The sequence below is a fragment of the Haliotis rubra genome, unplaced genomic scaffold (assembly GCF_003918875.1).
Source record: "Haliotis rubra isolate DU_JTF1 unplaced genomic scaffold, ASM391887v1 Scf310, whole genome shotgun sequence".
Taxonomy (NCBI): domain Eukaryota; kingdom Metazoa; phylum Mollusca; class Gastropoda; order Lepetellida; family Haliotidae; genus Haliotis; species Haliotis rubra.
In genome coordinates, this window is record NW_025766981.1 from 434,318 (window position 1) to 452,038 (window position 17,721).

The 17,721-nt window shown below is 40.3% G+C and overlaps 2 protein-coding genes across 2 annotated transcripts; both read left to right on the forward strand.

Annotated features, from left to right (window-relative positions):
• Positions 1–254: 254 nt before the first annotated feature.
• Positions 255–3,774, forward strand: LOC124283213 (solute carrier family 46 member 3-like). Its single transcript, XM_046719244.1, has 3 exons — positions 255–1,392; positions 2,751–2,834; positions 3,617–3,774. The coding sequence occupies exons 1-3, from the start codon at positions 255–257 to the stop codon at positions 3,772–3,774; spliced, it is 1,380 nt and encodes a 459-aa protein (XP_046575200.1).
• Positions 3,775–10,412: 6,638 nt separating this feature from the next.
• LOC124283171 (solute carrier family 46 member 3-like) lies at positions 10,413–16,303 on the forward strand. Its single transcript, XM_046719196.1, has 4 exons — positions 10,413–11,613; positions 12,818–12,901; positions 15,462–15,618; positions 15,921–16,303. Exons 1-4 carry the CDS (start codon positions 10,476–10,478, stop codon positions 16,054–16,056), a joined length of 1,515 nt encoding a protein of 504 aa, XP_046575152.1. The 5' UTR covers positions 10,413–10,475; the 3' UTR covers positions 16,057–16,303.
• Positions 16,304–17,721: the final 1,418 nt, after the last annotated feature.

Here is a 17,721-nt window from a genome sequence, read left to right on the forward strand (position 1 = left end):
GCGTAGATGATGGAGTGTTGAGATTTTGTGCCCATCTGTTTCATGTGGTCGAGTGACATATGGACATTATCAGAGGTCGTTATTTCGAACATTCCATGAGGTTACATGAAAAATTAACCGATAACTATTACGCAGGGTCATTACTGGTTGTGAAGAAATAATAATATCTGGTACCAGACCCACAGAAACACCAAAGAGTATACGAGGACGAGTTCAGAGATATATGAAGCTATTTCGGAAGTAAACAAGTAAAAATGGATAACATTAAAAAGCAGGACTTAACGTCGTCCAAAGATGACAAAAGTAGTGATCAAGAAAAGCCAGTGTCTTACACTAAGGATAGAGTTGTAACCACCATCGTTCTGATGCTGTACATGAGTGCCAGTATGCCTTCCGTCCCTTTGTTCACCCAATACATCCATTCTCGCTTTGAGGACTTCTACAGGAACGGCACAAACTCCTCGTCAAGATCGCCCTGTACACATTCACCGTGTCTTCGCAACACAAGCGAAGAAGCTGATAAGTTGCAAGTGCACATTCAACAGTCCACGTCGTATGAGGTACTGAAGTTAAGCTTGTCTATTCAGGTCCCCGCTATCATCGTCAACGTAGTCGTTGGGTCCTACTCGGACCACATCGGCAGGAAGATGCTGTTTATATTGCCGCTGCTAGGATGTATTTGTAAATATGTAGGTTTCATGCTGGTTGTCAAGTTCCATCTTCATCTCAACTTCATCATCCTCGGGACTCTCCTGGACGGTTTTTCCGGTTCAACAAGCACCTTCCTTCTTGCCACCATGGCCTATGCAGCCGACGTGACGAAGACCCAAACAACCAGGACATTCGCTATAGTAATTGCCGATAGTTCGGTGGCCACCGCCTTAGCATTAGGACAGCTTATGACAGGATTCCTTATTGAGAAGCTTGGCTACTTCTACCCATCAGTCATTAATACATCTTTAATCCTTCTTGCCACAACCATCGTCATATTTTGCCTTACGGAAACAGTAAAGAAAACGGAGGTAAAGGAACTTTCGCCTGTAGTTCATTTAAAGAAAGTGTTTGGATTTTACGTCAACAAAAGCGGAGTCAATAAGCGTTTCATATTTATTGCCTCTGTGATTGTCTTTGCCCTACTAACCATTGTGAATAATGGTGTAAACTCAGTAGAGACATTGTATCAGCTGGGTCGACCCTTCTGTTGGGACCCTGAAGAGATAGGTTACTTCAGTGCTTATTCCACAGTATTCATGACCATTTGCGGACTCGTTGCCATCAAGCTTGGGTCAGCGTGCGTGAGGGTGGAGATTCTTGCTGTGACAGGGATGTTCTTACAGATGGGGTCTCTCATTCTGGAAGGCCTGGCCAGCACAGACGCCATGCTGTATTTGGGTAATATGCTATATTTGTCTTAAAAATAACTATGCAGAACTTTACAAATTGTACAATTCTTTATTCCCTAAACACATAGGTTAAAGCTCTCAGTAGAGTGTTTGCACAATTTACACTCACTTCTGTTTGTTTGTTATTTAATGCCGCACTCAGCATTATTCCAGCTATATGGCGGCGTTCTGTTAATAATCGAGTCTGAACGAGACAATCCAATGATCAACGGCATGAGCATCAATGTACGCAACCTGGATGTGTCAATCAAGTCAGCGAACCTGACCTCCCGATGCCGTTAGTCGCCTGTTACGACAAGCATGGGTTGCTGAAGACCCGGTGTTTCGCTGGTGCTACACTCACTACTTACAGAGCACGTAAACCTTGTATATTTAGGATAGGATCTCCACATGCCATGACACTTACTTTCGTCACTGGTTCTATTCCCAATTTCCTCTGGTTATCTCATACGGTTTCTCAGCACCATGCCAGTTGTTGTGGCCAGATGTCGCCACATTTCACTTCGGGCTTTCGTCTCACATAAGACTGCGTTCGTGGTCTAGTGGAGAGCGCGTCAGCCGAAGGTTAGTTGTTCGAACCTTGGATCCCTAGCATACCAAATGGTGCTGAAAGATGGTGCTTGTTGTTTCCCGGCCTGGTGCACATTCAGGGCACAAAACAAGGACTGCTCGGCCCAGTGTCAGTATACTGAGTGGGACATCCATGATACTGCAAATGGTATCTCAGAGGGCGAGCTGGCATTAAAACCTCGCATTTCGGGACTACTGCAAGCAGACAGAAATCACATCTTACCTAACCTCACCTCCCTCTCGAAGCCGCGTTACTTAAATACCACAATAGCAATCCAGGTCCTAATTTTCGTTACTGCCATTTCATGTGTATTGCTTGAGAGAAATGCCTAGATTATTGACGTTAGAGATACTTACTAACATTTTGGATAATTTAGATCAGTATTAGTAACGTGAATTCAGAAAGTTTTATCCTGCCCCTTTTTTCGTAAAGTGTATTTGCAGAACTCTGGAAAACATATAGCTTTATAAAAATGATTTTGTGGCAATGATGGACATGTGTATGTGTATAAATCTGGTCTCATCGCTAAATGGCTGAAATATTGCCGATGCGACGTAAAATCTCAATTCACTGAATCAAACACATATCAAATTATAATAATTTGATTAATTTTATACTGATATTTGTATATATCTTATAATTGTATATATATTATATTTGTGTATGATTGATATTTGTTTACATTTTATATTTGTATACATTTCATAATGTTGATAGCCTGAAGAGACTAGGTGTCATAATTTAAAGTAAATTGTTTTACGGGCATATTATTTCAGTGCCCTTTGTTGGGTCATTCAGTGGTGTGTCGGTGTCTGTGATTCGGTCGGTGATGTCGCACATGGTGGATCCTCAGGAACAAGGTATGTACTGATGGATGTGTCAATACCATAGCACATAGGACGCGGTTATTCAAACGTTTTAAGAGCAGGTGTCCGTTCTCAATATATTCCACCATTGACCACAGTTTTACGTTGCAGGCATTATGTTCAAATATAACTCTGTAGGCCAAAAGGCAACTTTTATTGTGCATTCATTGATTTTAGAAAGGCTTTTGATTATATTGACAGGAACCAATGCTTATATTTACTCATGCAAAGAGGATGCCATGGTAAAATGCACAATCTTTTAAAAAGTATGTATGGAAATGTAAAAGCAAATGTAAAGGTTGGTTGCTCTAAAACTTCCTTCATAGCACCTCTAGTAGCGTAGGACAAGGGTGCGATTTGAGCCCTGTCCTGTTTATGTTCTTTATCAATGAGTTTGTGTATGTGTGGGGGCGGTTGGGTAGCGTAATTGTTAAAGCGTGTGCTCGTCACACTGATGACCTGGGTTTGATTCTCCGCATAGGTACAATGTGTGAAGCCCATTTCTGGTGTCCCCTGCCGTGATATTGCTGGAATATTGTTAGAAGCGGCGTAAAACCATACTCACTCACTATAAAAGGAGGCTGCTTGTGATCATGGTATATTTGTTATCCAAAATATTGAAGATCTAATGTTACTCTAATTGCCAATGACATTGTGCTTATATCGTATACTGTTTGGGGCTCGCAGTAACTGTTGTAAGGTGCATATTGCTGACACTGTCACTGTAGATGAACAGGTATTGTTTTAATGCAGTACTTGTACTTCCTTCGTACCAGGTGCAATCTTCTCCAGCATGGCTACCGTCGACACCCTGAGTGGAGCTATTGGGAGTGCGACCTTCACCTTCCTGTACAGCGCAACGGTCGATACAATAAGAGGGACGGCGTTCTTAGTAATGGCGGCCGTCATTTTTATGGCCGCTGTGACTAGGTAACCTGTTCAAAAGTATATGACTGCTTGATGCGTGTGTTTGTTTTTCAATCATCTGAGCGGTGGGGTAGCCTAGTGGTTAAAGCGTTTGCTCGTCACGCCGAAGACCCAGGTTCGATACCCCGCATGGGTACCATGTGTAAAGCCCATTTCTGGTGTCCACCGCCGTGATATTTCTGGAATATTGTTAAAGGCGGCGTAGAACCAAACTCACTATCTCACTTTCAATCATCTCTTGGAATCATCGAATTATTGTTCGAATCTCAGATTCAGTATAATACAATGGTTGACAAATTATACCTTTGATTTAAACGAAAAGTTTTCTTTTATGTTACTATAGGTTTTCCAACGAAACAAACCGGAAGGATAAATGTTGCCTTAACCCAAGTTTCAGTTACATGTCACTTGTACTCAGTCCCATTATGACCCAACCGTTGTTAACCTCATGATGTTTCGATTAATGTCTCCTTGGCTTTCTGACAAATTATCGGGGCGGCAGTGGTTAGAGCGTTCTCTCGTTATGCCGAAGACCCAGGTTCGATTCACCAAATGGGTATTATGTATGAAACCCATTTGTGGTGTCCCCCTCCGTGATTTGCTGGAATATTACTAAAAAGCGGCGTTAAACTAAACTCACTCACTCACTCTGACAAACTGAAACTAATCATTGTTAAAAGATACATTAAAAGACTCGTCTTTTACGCTTTTTTTGTTTTCAGTGTGGTAATTGTATGGTCTCCAAAACAACCGGACTATGTCCTGCTTATTTCTCCACGTGAAGATGAAGATACACCTGGAACTGGATGTAGCCAGGAAGATACAGCTGGAACAAAATTGCTGAGAGGACCACCTCAGAAAATATATTTAACCATTAAGAAACATCCTGCTGTTGTATGAAAGTATAAGGCGAGAATTAACCGGGTCTCACACTTTGTGGTGTACCAGTGGGTGGAACATTCAACTGAAAGTGGTTGCACTTTACCATAAGGAAGAGAGTTTTGTGGATGTCAGACTTGGGTACCAGTGTGGAACATTCAACTGAAAGTGGTTGTACTTTACCATAAGGAAGAGAGTTTATGGATGTCAGAGTTGGGTATCATGCTGTGTGGTGTACCAGTGGATGGAACATTCAACTGAAAGTGGTTGTACTTTACCATAAGGAAGAGAGTTTTATGGATGTCAGAGTTGGGTATCATGCTGTGTGGTGTACCAGTGGATGGAACATTCAACTGAAAGTGTGTACCAGTGGGTGGAACATTCAACTGGAAGTGTACCAGTGGTTGTACTTTACCATAAGGAAGAGAGTTTTATGGATGTCAGAGTTGGGTATCATGCTGTGTGGTGTACCAGTGGATGGAACATTCAACTGAAAGTGGTTGTACTTTACCATAAGGAAGAGAGTTTTATGGATGTCAGAGTTGGGTATCATGCTGTGTGGTGTACCAGTGGATGGAACATTCAACTGAAAGTGGTTGTACATGCTGTGTGGTGTACCAGTGGATGGAACATTGCTGAAATCGTTCCATTTGTATATGTGACTTGGGTTCACAATCTGGTGCCTTCATGTCGGTAATGGGTTTATCCTGTAATTGTTAAATCGTTCCATTCAATGACGACTGTAATTGTTAAACCTCAATGACGACGCCTTATTATCCCTTTGTTGTAATCTGCACGACAACGATGATTGCTGTAAACTGATTTGTGATTAGTCCATCACCTCAACAGTGAATGTAATTAACGATGCTCCTCATATTAATATCATTGTCAGACATTTCGAACTGATTGTATCAGTGTCATTGTAAGGGTTTGATTGGATGGTTAATTGTTCACTAACTCCCTAATTGACTATATACCTTTGCTACTGTCCATATAAATTGATTAGTATTGTAGTGTTAGTATTTGACAAAAACTCATTAGTGTAGAGTACGTCAATACCTGAGTCCAATAGTTGTATTATATTACATTATTATAATACCTATTCTAGCTATCGCAGATAATCGCGTTTACAGACACAACTCACGATAGCGTTGTTATTGTGAACTTGAGATTGTGTCATTTAGTTTGACCGAAGCATCGATGGCCAGTCGCGAGTATGCCACGAAGGTATATGTGGCACGGGAATCGACCATGGGATATAAACATACAGTACAGATCAACGTATTGCACTTTGGTTCTATTAGCTTTAGAGATACTGGTCTCGGATTACGTTCGATGCTCGTTATCAATGTGACCCTTGACAGGTTTAAGATTAAGGAACGTGGTCAGTTAGTCTGTAATATTTTCAGTTTTCAATAACACATACCGTTATAAAATATTGGTAAAACTTGTCCACTTTTGCCGTGTTAAAACTTGTGAATAATGAGCTTATCCGGATACTTGATATGAACCATAACACAACCGCCTACCTTCCATAAAGATCAATAAGATGATGGCAACACCCCTACCATAACACTAACGAAAGTTGTAACAAGCATTGTCGATCAGTGTTCAAGATGTAAACCACCTTTACATAACTCATCATCGTTTTCTACAAACCCAGTTCCACACGTGCTCGGTTTTATAAGCATTTCAGTAAATTTGGGCAAAAGTAAATTATAAACTAAAAGCTTATTTTTAGATGGATTCTTTGTACAAACATACTAATTAAATACAACGGATGCATTTCCCGCTGTATAAATGCTTCATTGTTCTGACTGTCACTACCAGGCTGGTGATATAAAGGTAGCAGGAGGTCACTAGAGAGCATGTCAATTTATAATTGTGCTGTGATAATGTATGTATGGAATACTGTAAGGGACATTCTCGCGATCTCGCATTCTCGCACTTTTGGCATTTGTAGCTTGTTTCCAAAGGTCGAGATCGCGAGAATGTCCCTTACAGTATTCCATATGTATCGCATGGTTACTGTGACATTTACGATCTCACTTCCTCTTCTTTTTTTTTACCAGCTTCCCTTTCATATATATCGCATTTATCCAGCAGCATGACATCATGAATTATCTCCCCTTCTCCGAGGGTTAACATTGAACTTTCAGCATTCAATTTATTTCTTTGAGAGGCATTTTAAAAGTTGTAAAGAGAAGAAGGAAAACCAAGTTCTATGGATAGTCAACTACTTTATTGCAGTGAATGCGACGTTTCGGTGTAGATACTAACACCGTTATCAAGCAACTGATTTGTTCATTCAATTTATTGTTCTCACTGTAAAACGTCCAGATGTGTTTTTACCTAATGTGTGTATCCTGCCGATACCTTATGACATCACATGTGCACTTATAAATGTATAACGTTTATAACATAACCCTTACGATATTATGTCGCTTATTATGCTAGGAGGGGCGGTGGGGTAGCCTAGTGGTTAAGGCGTTCGCTAGTCGCGCTGAAGACCCGGGTTCGATTCCCCACATGGGTACAATGTGTGAAGCTCGTTTCTGGTGTCCCCTACAGTAATATTGTTGGAGTATGCTAAAAACGGCGTAAAACCCAACTTACGCACTCACTATTCTGCTAGGTGGTAGGGAATTATGTTTGCCACAGAATACGATGTTTTCACTTTTGTGAGACATACAAGTTATTTCTTCTTTTATAAATGCCGAGTTGATCCTGAAGATTTGTAACTTATTATTGCTTTAGATGTTTGTTATGATAACTAATGTTAATTAATATTGCATTGTACATAATAATTGTATGTATAATCTTGTGTACATAAACACCTATTTCACGAGGCAGAGATACATACTACTTTCGTTTTCATCCTCGAGTTCCAACGAAGGCCACCTCATATGTGATAGTACTGGACGTACAGCATCGATGTGTGTCGAGGCATGCTGATGTGGACGTCTGTAACGACAGGCAACTGCTGCGCAAACTGATCCACCGGAAACTATAATGTTCTACTACACTATCCTAAAAACAAAACTGTTCTAATAAATATCTAATTTGTTGTGGGGCGATGGGGTAGCCTTGTGGTTAAAGCGTTCACTCGTCACGCCGAAGACCCGGGATCGTTTCCCCACATGGGGACAAGGTGTGAAGCACGTTTCTGGTGTCCCCCGCCGTGTTATTGCTGGAATATTGCTAAAAGCGGCGTAAAACCAAACTCACTCACTCACTCACTCTAGTTTATTGTAAGGACATGGAGACATCTAATCGTCACTGGAATCCACACCTTGTTGAATGCTCGTCCCAATCAAACCACACACTAGCACTCGGATATTACCAACAACTTAACAATGCATTTATTTATATTACTATGGTTTCTATCGACAATGCAATATACATTTGTGTTCTAGTTTGTTGTTTGTTGGGTTTTTTTCAGTGTCTCATAACTCTATATTGTGCGGAAGCGTAGTAGGGCCACGTTGAAATTATTTTTTGTCTCACTATCTGCTACGTAGGACATACAAACTCCAAGTAGGAGTTGTTAAGTCCTACGTAGGACTTACTATCTCCTGCATAATACTTAATATCTCTACGTAGGACTTACTATCTCCTACGTAGGACTTAATATCTACTATGTAGGACCCACTGTCTCCTACGTAGTACTTAATGTCTCTTATGTAGCACTTACTGTCTCCTACGTAGTACTTATATCTCCTACGTAGGACTTACAATCTCCTACGTAGTACTTAATATCTCCTACGTAGGACTTACTATCTCCTGCGTAGTACTTAATATCTTCTACGTAGGACTTACTATCTCCTGCGTAGTACTTAAAAACTCCATTAATCTGAAAGGGTCGATTTAAATCCCCAGATACGCAAACAATCAGTACCTGCCTAAACAATTCTTCTATTTCTTATTTGCAAATGTAATGTAATATGTAGCAAACAAATTAACATGAGAATATGAATTATATTATGCTTAATGGAAGCACTACTACCAAACATACTTGCACCACAAATAACAGACATACACAGATAAATCAATTTTAACTGAATAAGGAAAATGATAATGTTATGGCATGGACATTGCCATTAATTGTTACGTAGCGACACAATAACGGTAGTGACATTATTAATAATAGCCAGTTTTATATGTTTACTTTAAAAGATAATTTCATGAATTTGTCAGTCAGATATTTCAGAATGTTGAAGAATATGTAATAGGCAAAAGATTTACATAGATATCACTGCCATGTTAAAAACAGGTAAAGACCGCATGTTACGGCAGTGACATTGTGACGGTGTATAATGTCACTACCGAAACGGCCCTATCACAGCCGTGGTCTTCTTTGTCACAGCGGTTACACTACCCTGCCCTTACTGTAACAAAAATTCATACTTATATGCTTATTGCTTATATTCAATTGATACAAAAATGTTGTGTTAAATAAGATTCCAAAACATTTGATATCTTTGAATGGAAAATTTAGATACAAACAACATCAAACTAGAAAAATGCCACTGCCGTCACAAAATCTGTCCTTACCGTAACAAAACCCATGATAAGTTTTAAAACAATGACTGGTCCCCAAAGTTTACTAAGTACACATTTTCAAATGATTTCCCCCCTTGTCAAAGATTCTTGGCGTTGTTTCATTTCAGATTAATGTATATTAATATATATCGCTCATCTCTCACGCAGGAGATATTAAGTATTACGTAGGAGATAGTAAGTCCTACGAAGGAGATACTAAGTCCTACGTAGGAGATACAAAGTCCTACGTAGGAAAAATTAAGTACTACGTTGGAGATAGTATGTCCTACGTAGGAGATCGTCTGTCCTACTGTAGAACTTAAGAACTCCTACATAGGAGATACCAAGTCCTACGTAAGATTTACTAAGTACTACGTAGGAGATAATACGTACTAACTCCTACGTAAGAGATACTAAGACCTACGCTTCCGTACATCCGTAATATTAGCAAATAAACTCACAGTTAAGAAATATTTGGTGGTTTTGTGTGGTCCTGTGCTTAGAGCATCAACAAAGCAACGATGGGCAATGAAAGTCAATGGATGGGTGACCGTATTTGGCAGTTTCACTCCTGAGAGTTTCTTGGACTTCAGTCCTGCCTCACAACAACGCACATGTGATACAGGTGGTCTCACCTTAGGGGAGTTTGTTAAAAATCGCCTCTGTTCAAAAATGAAAATGGGTACCCGGTGAGATAAGACTAGTGACTGTAACCTTCTGGCCCCTTCACAGGCAGCTTGGGTTATCCGGGGTAATAATGTGCTGCTCTTTGATTGTCAGCTGTGTGAGCATTCACCTAGTGAATGGATTTTATAAATCATAAATAAATCATAAATGCACTTGTTATTATTCCTGTACATTATTATATCAGTACATTGTCTGACGTTTATTTGCTTACATTAGTTAATACTTCATTACCGACACACGACATCTGAAGGGCGTGTCGGACTCTCTACTCTCTGACTAAAATCGAGTGACCAAATTGCAATATGAATTCCTCCTCGTCATCTAATATGTACCGCTATAGCTTGGGTCACAACCATCTGACTCTTCCCTGTAATCATGCAACAGATGGTGCATTGTTATACTCCATCTCGTGATGTACATTAACATTCAGTAGATCAAATTAACCACCAACTACCAGTGGGAATCAGGAATGACTCTGCTTGATGTAATAAAAAAAACACAACATTGGCACAATTTGTGTCATATTCAGAGCGAGCAAACACACGGTTCAGTTAGAATGAAATGAAGTTATTAATGAGGTAAACTAACAACCCGGTAAGGATGGACAGCGTACAAGAACAGCCTAATGTAAAGTCACAGGAAACCGCTAGTAATGTTCATGACAAACCCAAGTCTTACATCAAGGAGAGGGTCATATCAAGCGTGGTTCTGATGCTTTTCACGTGTGCCAATAACTCCTCCGTCCCTTTGTTCACCCAGTACATCCATTCTCGTTATGAGGACGTCTACAGTAACGGCACACACTCCTCGTCAATATCGACAAATAAACAATCATCGTGTCTTGCCAATGCCAGCGAGGAAGCTGTTGAGGTGGAGGTACGTGTTCAGCAGTCCACATCTTTCGAGATCTTGAAGCTATGCCTGTGTTTTCAGATTCCCCCGGTCATCGTGAACATGGTCGTGGGGTCCTACTCGGACCACATCGGTAGGAAGCTGTTGTTTGTTTTACCGATGCTAGGATGTACTTGTAAATATGTAGGCTTCATACTGGTAATCAAGTACCATCTTAATCTCAACTTCCTCCTCATCGGGACTCTCCTGGAGGGGTTTTCCGGTTCAACAAGCACCTTCCTCCTCGCCAACATGGCCTATGCAGCCGACGTGACGAAGACCCACGCCACCAGGACATTCGCTATAGTGATGACAGATAGCTCGGTGTCTATCGCCATAGCATTAGGACAGGTTATGACAGGATTCCTTATTGAGAAGCTTGGCTACTTCTACCCATCAGTCATTAATACAGCTTTAATTCTTCTTGCCACAGCCATCGTCATATTTGGCCTTACGGAAACAGTAAAGAAAACGGAGGTTAAGGAACTTTCGCCTGTAGTTCATTTAAAGAAAGTGTTCGGATTTTACGTCAACAAAAGCGGAGACAATAAGCGATCCATATTTATTGCCTCTGTGATTGTATTTGCTCTGCTGTCCATTGGACTGAATGGTAAAGGTGCGATTGAGATATTGTATCAGCTTGGTCGACCTTTCTGTTGGGATCCTGTAAAGATAGGTTACTACGGTGCCTATTCCACAGTGTTCATGACCATTAGCGGACTTGTTGCCATCAAGCTTGGGTCAGCGTGCGTGAGGGTGGAGATTCTGTCTGTAACAGGGATGTTCCTACTGATGGGGTCTCTCATTCTGCAAGGCCTGGCCAGCACAGACGCCATGCTGTATTCGGGTAATGTTAACACTTATGTCTTTATGTACATAATAATGCTCTCTAGATAATGCATGAACGCATTTCGATAACCAATGGCTCAACAGGGAGTAGACTGTTTGATGAACACTCATTTTGCATAAATTCGCAGGAGTCGATTTAACCTTATAAAGCATACATTGGTGCAACTTGGCATTTAAACATTATAAATGTACATTTGTAGCTAGTATTAAGCAAGTAACAAAACATCATATTCACCGCAGTACGTCACTAGTCTCAGTGTAGTGTGTGATACGTCATTGTTCCTTGCATCAACAATTGTCCTTCATGATTATGGGCACACCGGGCAAAAGAAAGTTATCACTTTTAAAGTAATTGCATAAAAAACCAAAACCCTGGTACAGGTTTGAATCCAAGCAGAAAACACTCACCGAAAACATGGTCTCGATAACAACGCATTTTTCACAACGTGGAAAACGTAGTTATGGGACATTGGTCCAAATGCACATGCATGATTATGGCATAAATACCGAAAATAAAAACACAACGAGCTTGCCAAGACTTACGCACGTAACGAGACAGGGCGGTCGGTATGGCCAATATGGGGGCTTCACTGCGTTAGGTGGCAAGAACTTTCAACTGCAACCAGCCCATCATCAGCAAATTGATAAACTGCTACCAGCAAACAGGCTAGACCCAAGACTGCCCAAGATAGCGAAGACCGACCGAAGACCACTATATCCGGCAGATCCGGCTCCGGAACAGATTCGTAACGGCGCCCCCGAAAGCCCAGCGATACAGGGATGAAGTGTTCAGACCTTTTGTGACAACAGCCAAGAAGAGTCATTTTGCAGCACGACAACACAAGGTCTGACACCGCCAGAATCGAGAAAACCTGCACACAGTTAATGTCAACCTACTGCTTTGGCCAGTGCTTTCTCCAGATGTGAACAATACCAGCATTACAATGAATTTTCAGTCAATATACTGGAAAATAATTTCTGTTTGTAAAATAATTATCATAAATCTCACATACGTCTTTGTTTCTAGTTTTGGGTCAAGTGAAGTCAGTGATACCTAGCCCGGTAGTTATATTGTCATACACAACCGCCTGTGTACTGTCATACTGCGTGGTAAAAGTTTATTTGCATGAGCTTTGTCGCCCTCTTACCTGTTTGAGAGATCAGATCATTGATTGATAATTGTACTACCTTGTTTACTTCAGTGCCTTTTGTGGCGTCCATAAGCTCCGTGTCGATACCTGTGACCCGCTCCGTTTTGTCCAGCATGGTGGAAGCTCATGAACAAGGTATGATCTAGTTCTAAGATGTCGACGGATACACATGAAAAAGTAACACAAGACAAGACAAGACAAGAATTTTATTGTATTCAAGGCCTCCGGCCCACATACAGTTTACAGAGTTATACATAAGTATTATTTTTTTTACAAGTCAATTGTAACTAATTTTTCAGCAATTCATCTACTGGAGTGTTTTATAAAAAATGACAGATTTCTAATATTTTGTTCATGGTAAGAACATAATAGTGATTTAAAAGCTACATCGGGGGTCGGGGGGGTGTGTGGCTGGGGGGTTGACAGATAATACTCTAGTATATATTTCTTTCTAAGGTCAGCATATGATTTACAGTTAAAAGTGAAGTGAATTTCGTTTTCTACTGCTTCTTTGCATAATGGACAGATTCTTTGATTTCTCTCAATGGACGTTTTTCTTCCTTCATTTATCATCATATTTAGCAAACCTAGTCTACATTTTATAAACTTATGCCTTAAATCGTTGCATCTAGGTACAGATAAATATTTTTCTTGTTGTAGTAAAGTTTTAAATGTCCTTAACAATCATAGCGTGTGCTATTATTCAAACTTGATTGCCATTCCTGGTGAAACATATTAATAGCTCGATTGCGAAAATCATTAATAAATACATCAATATGACCAACAGTTTGGTTTAACCAGACATACCCATAACCGTGAGAAAACAATAAACATCTTATTCTTGATGCCCAAGTTACTTTGCCAATACTATCTAAGTGAACCAACATATTATAGGACAGTTTTGGAATGTGTTTGTTAGGCATGTTAATTATTTTAAGCCAGTATTTTAAACATCTTATCTGTGAGTTTATGTAGAGTGGGTATCTCCCGCACTCCCCATACACCCTAATCTTCGGTGTTGACGATCCAACTCCCAAAAATCTTCTACATGCTAATAAATGTATTTTTTCTAAACAATCGAAACGTTGAAATCCCCATATTTCTGAACCATATAATAAAATGGGTTGTATTTGGGCATCAAAAAGTTTAAAATATAGACCTAGTGTTAACATTCCAGTCTTGTAAATAATCGGTATTAAGTGGAAAAGAGCTTTCTTAGCGCGTAGGGAGAGATCATAAAAACTTTTTTTCATATTGAACACCGAGATACGTGTAACAATGAACTGTTTTCACAAGTTGATTACCAAGAAACAATTTATCTTTTGGAGAAATTTGACCACCCCTCCGAAAACTAACTACATTGGTTTTATCAAGATTTACTGAGAGTTTCCAGTCCTTGGTGTAATTATCTAGAATGTTAAAATGTCTTTGTAATTCCGTCACTGTATGTGAGAGTAAAATCACATCATCTGCGAAGAGAAGCATTAACATTTCCAAGTAATCTGGAAACAGTTGAATACCATGTTTTCCATAAACAGCAATATCATTATATAATTCACTGATAAAAAATGAAAATAGGATGGGACTGAGGATGCAACCTTGTCGCAAACCTATAGGACAATCAAAATAGTCTGTTGTACCCGTTTCACAACGGTCACAGGACTTTATGTTTGAGTACATTTCCTTCAGCATGGAATACATTTTTTTCCCTGAGACCAGCATCTCTTAAGCAGTTCCAGAGTTTGAACCTATCAACTGTATCGAATGCTTTTTTGAAGTCTACAAATGCAACATTTAATTTATGTTTTCTACATGATAAACATTTTTTAATAATAGCATATAAAGTGAAGATATGATCAGTCTTGGAGTAGTTTTGTCTAAACCCTGCTCGTGTTTCTGGAATTTTACCACGCATATTTGCCCACTGGGATATCCTTTTGTTCAACATTGTTCAAATATCTTCCCTAATGGTGTGACTATACAACCGACAAAAAGTAAGAGAATTGATACTTAGTATTATAGTGTTATGAGCCCTCTCATAAGGTCCGTAAAATTAGATCAATATCAATATCAATATCACAATAGTGGGCGACAGATGCAATGTTCCAGCTATATGGCAGCGGTTTGTAAATAATCGAGTCTGGACCATACAATCCAGTGATCAACATCATGAGCATCGATCTACGCATTAGGGATACGATGAAATGTGTTACCCAAGTCAGCGAGCCTGACTACCTGATCCCGTTAGTCGCCTTTTACGACAAGCATGGATTGCCTTCATCTGTGAAGGTCTGGATTGGAATTGGTCATGAGCAACCCATGCTTTTCGTAAGAGGTGATTAACGGGTTCTGGTGGTCAGATTCGCTGACTTGGTTAACACATGTCATCGTATCCCAGTTGTGTAAATCGATGCTCATACTGTTGATCACTGGATTGTCTGGTCCAGACTCGATTATTTACAGACAGCTGTCATTTAACTTGAACATTGCTGAGTGCCTCCATTAAACAAACAACCAACCATCAACCAACCTCTTCACCAGTATATGTCGACATTTTGGCTGATTGTCGAGATTCTCTCTCGAAGGCATTTTTAAGTGTGCGCTCGGCCCTTGCACTAGTGATTGTGAGTTCCACAATAGATGTTGATGCTGTTGCTGTTGATGCCTGTGCTAACACATATTTCTCATGCACTAGGTGCTATCTTCTCCAGCATGGCTACCGTCGAAACCCTGTGTGGAGCTATAGGGAGTACGGCCTTCGTCTCTCTGTACAGAGCCACAGTGGGTACCATGAGAGGAATGACGTTCCTTGTTATCGCGGCCGTCGTGTTCATGGCCGCCATAATGAAAATGTATGTAACCCACAACCGTGACATTTTTAATGAAACATGTATCAAAATATCCAGTTAAAAAATATATTATAATAACTCCGTGGTCAATCAATACTGGTTTGTTTGGGTTTATTTCAAAAAGTATGACTCTTATCTGAGGTACTATTCAAAGAGCTTATTTTGCCAGGATCTGCAATAAGTCGTAATTTCAGGTTGTCTTCAAATGCTTCGAATACCACTTTTACACTCTATGAGTAAACACGAGTAATTATCTAAGCAGATTTGACGTTATTGTAACACTTACGCTACATCTTCTTTTCTAGCGTGGTAATTGTGAAGTCCCCCAGGCAACCGAGCTATGACATCTTTCAGTCGCCACCAGAAGATCAGAAGGCGCAAACTCCTGACCACAACCAATATGGAACAATTCCGAAAGGAGAAAACAATACACCATGCTAAAGCATGGACAAAGGCCCTGTGATTTTTTTATATTGGTTTCTTTTCACCTTGCCATGGTATGTGATATAATCTGAACTGCTGTATTTGACTGTAGCATGGCGTAAACAATATGGCAGCTGTATACGTGGATTATTAGATCGTTTCAAAACAATTGCCCGTCCATCTGAAAGACTGTGATTGATTGAGTGAGTATAGTTTTACGCCGTGTTTAGCAATAATCTAGCAATATTACGTCGGGGTAAACCAGAAATGGGCTTCACACATTGTACCCATGAGGGGAATCGAGCCCGAGTCTTCAGCGTGACGAGCGGACGCTAAAACCATGAGATTACCCCACCGCCCGTCATGCTGTGGGGGAAGTGTTCGATTATAAGGGGCTTCATCTTGTTAATCAATGCCGTTTCTATTTATGTAAGTGAGGGCGGTGGGGTAGCCCTGTGGTTAAAGCGTCTGCTCGTCACGCCGAAGACCCGGGTTCGATTCCCCACATGGGTACAATGTGTGAAGCCCATTTCTGGTGGCCCCCGCCGTGATATTCCTGGAATGTTGCTAAAAGCGGCGTAAAACTAAACTCATTCACTCACTCATGTAAGTGACATTAATTTTATCATACACATTAATATTACTCAAAATTTCAACATTCACATTAGATATATTTTAAATAAATATGTAATCTTTGATGCTAACCGATGCTCGTTTTAACCGAGCATGTTCGATATTACAAGCGGAGCTGTCGGTGGCTACGCATTTGCATATATACTAGCCACATAAAGAAACTGTGCACACCGAAAGTTCCTTCAGAATTGGAATACAACACAGAAAAGACGACATGATGTGGACACTTTATAAGCTGAAGTATCGGGCCTCAACAACATGTCAAAAGAACATGAACAATATCCGTAACGATGACGTCAGAAGTTTAAAGTTGAGTCGGGGGTCACACGTCGAAGTCACAAAGTCAATAACGGGTATGGCCATCATGCGCGTGAAGCACAGCAGTGCATCGACGACGCATAGAGGCTACCAATTTTTCCAAATGAAGGCCTGGGGAATGGTTTGGGACGTGGCTGTACATGCAGTAACACATTGCAAGTCCATAGGCCACCATCAATGACGTCACGTCGCCTGGCACCTGCATGAGCGTTTGATTGTCTCCAATACTTGCTATGTACACACCTTTATTTATGCATAAAGACGCTGTCTGCCTATCTTTATATTTTCTGTGTGCACAGTTTCTTTATGTGGCCAGTATAGTTTTTCATGCTCTAGATCAGCAACAGAGGTTCATTGCATTTGGAAATACCGCTTGCAATGGTATGCACAATCAGTTGTTCACTTTAACAAATGGGAACAGATATCTTTATTGTTATGCTGATGTATCAAATTACATTTTTATTGATCGGCGTGTCTGTCAGCATTAAGGTTGGTAACTCATGTACAACTTCATGAGTTGTTGTCTGATTCAAACTGGCCCCAGACTGTTGTAAAACAAAATTATTTACCAAACATTTTCCTTTACTTATAAGCACTGGAATCACTATACTTCTACACAGCAGTCATAATTCAAAATTATCTGACTATATTTTCCGGTCTGTCACATGATTGTCTGGTTCGTTAACAGGCCGCGGTAGCATGGTAGGAGAAGGACTGTGCGGCGTCAGGTAC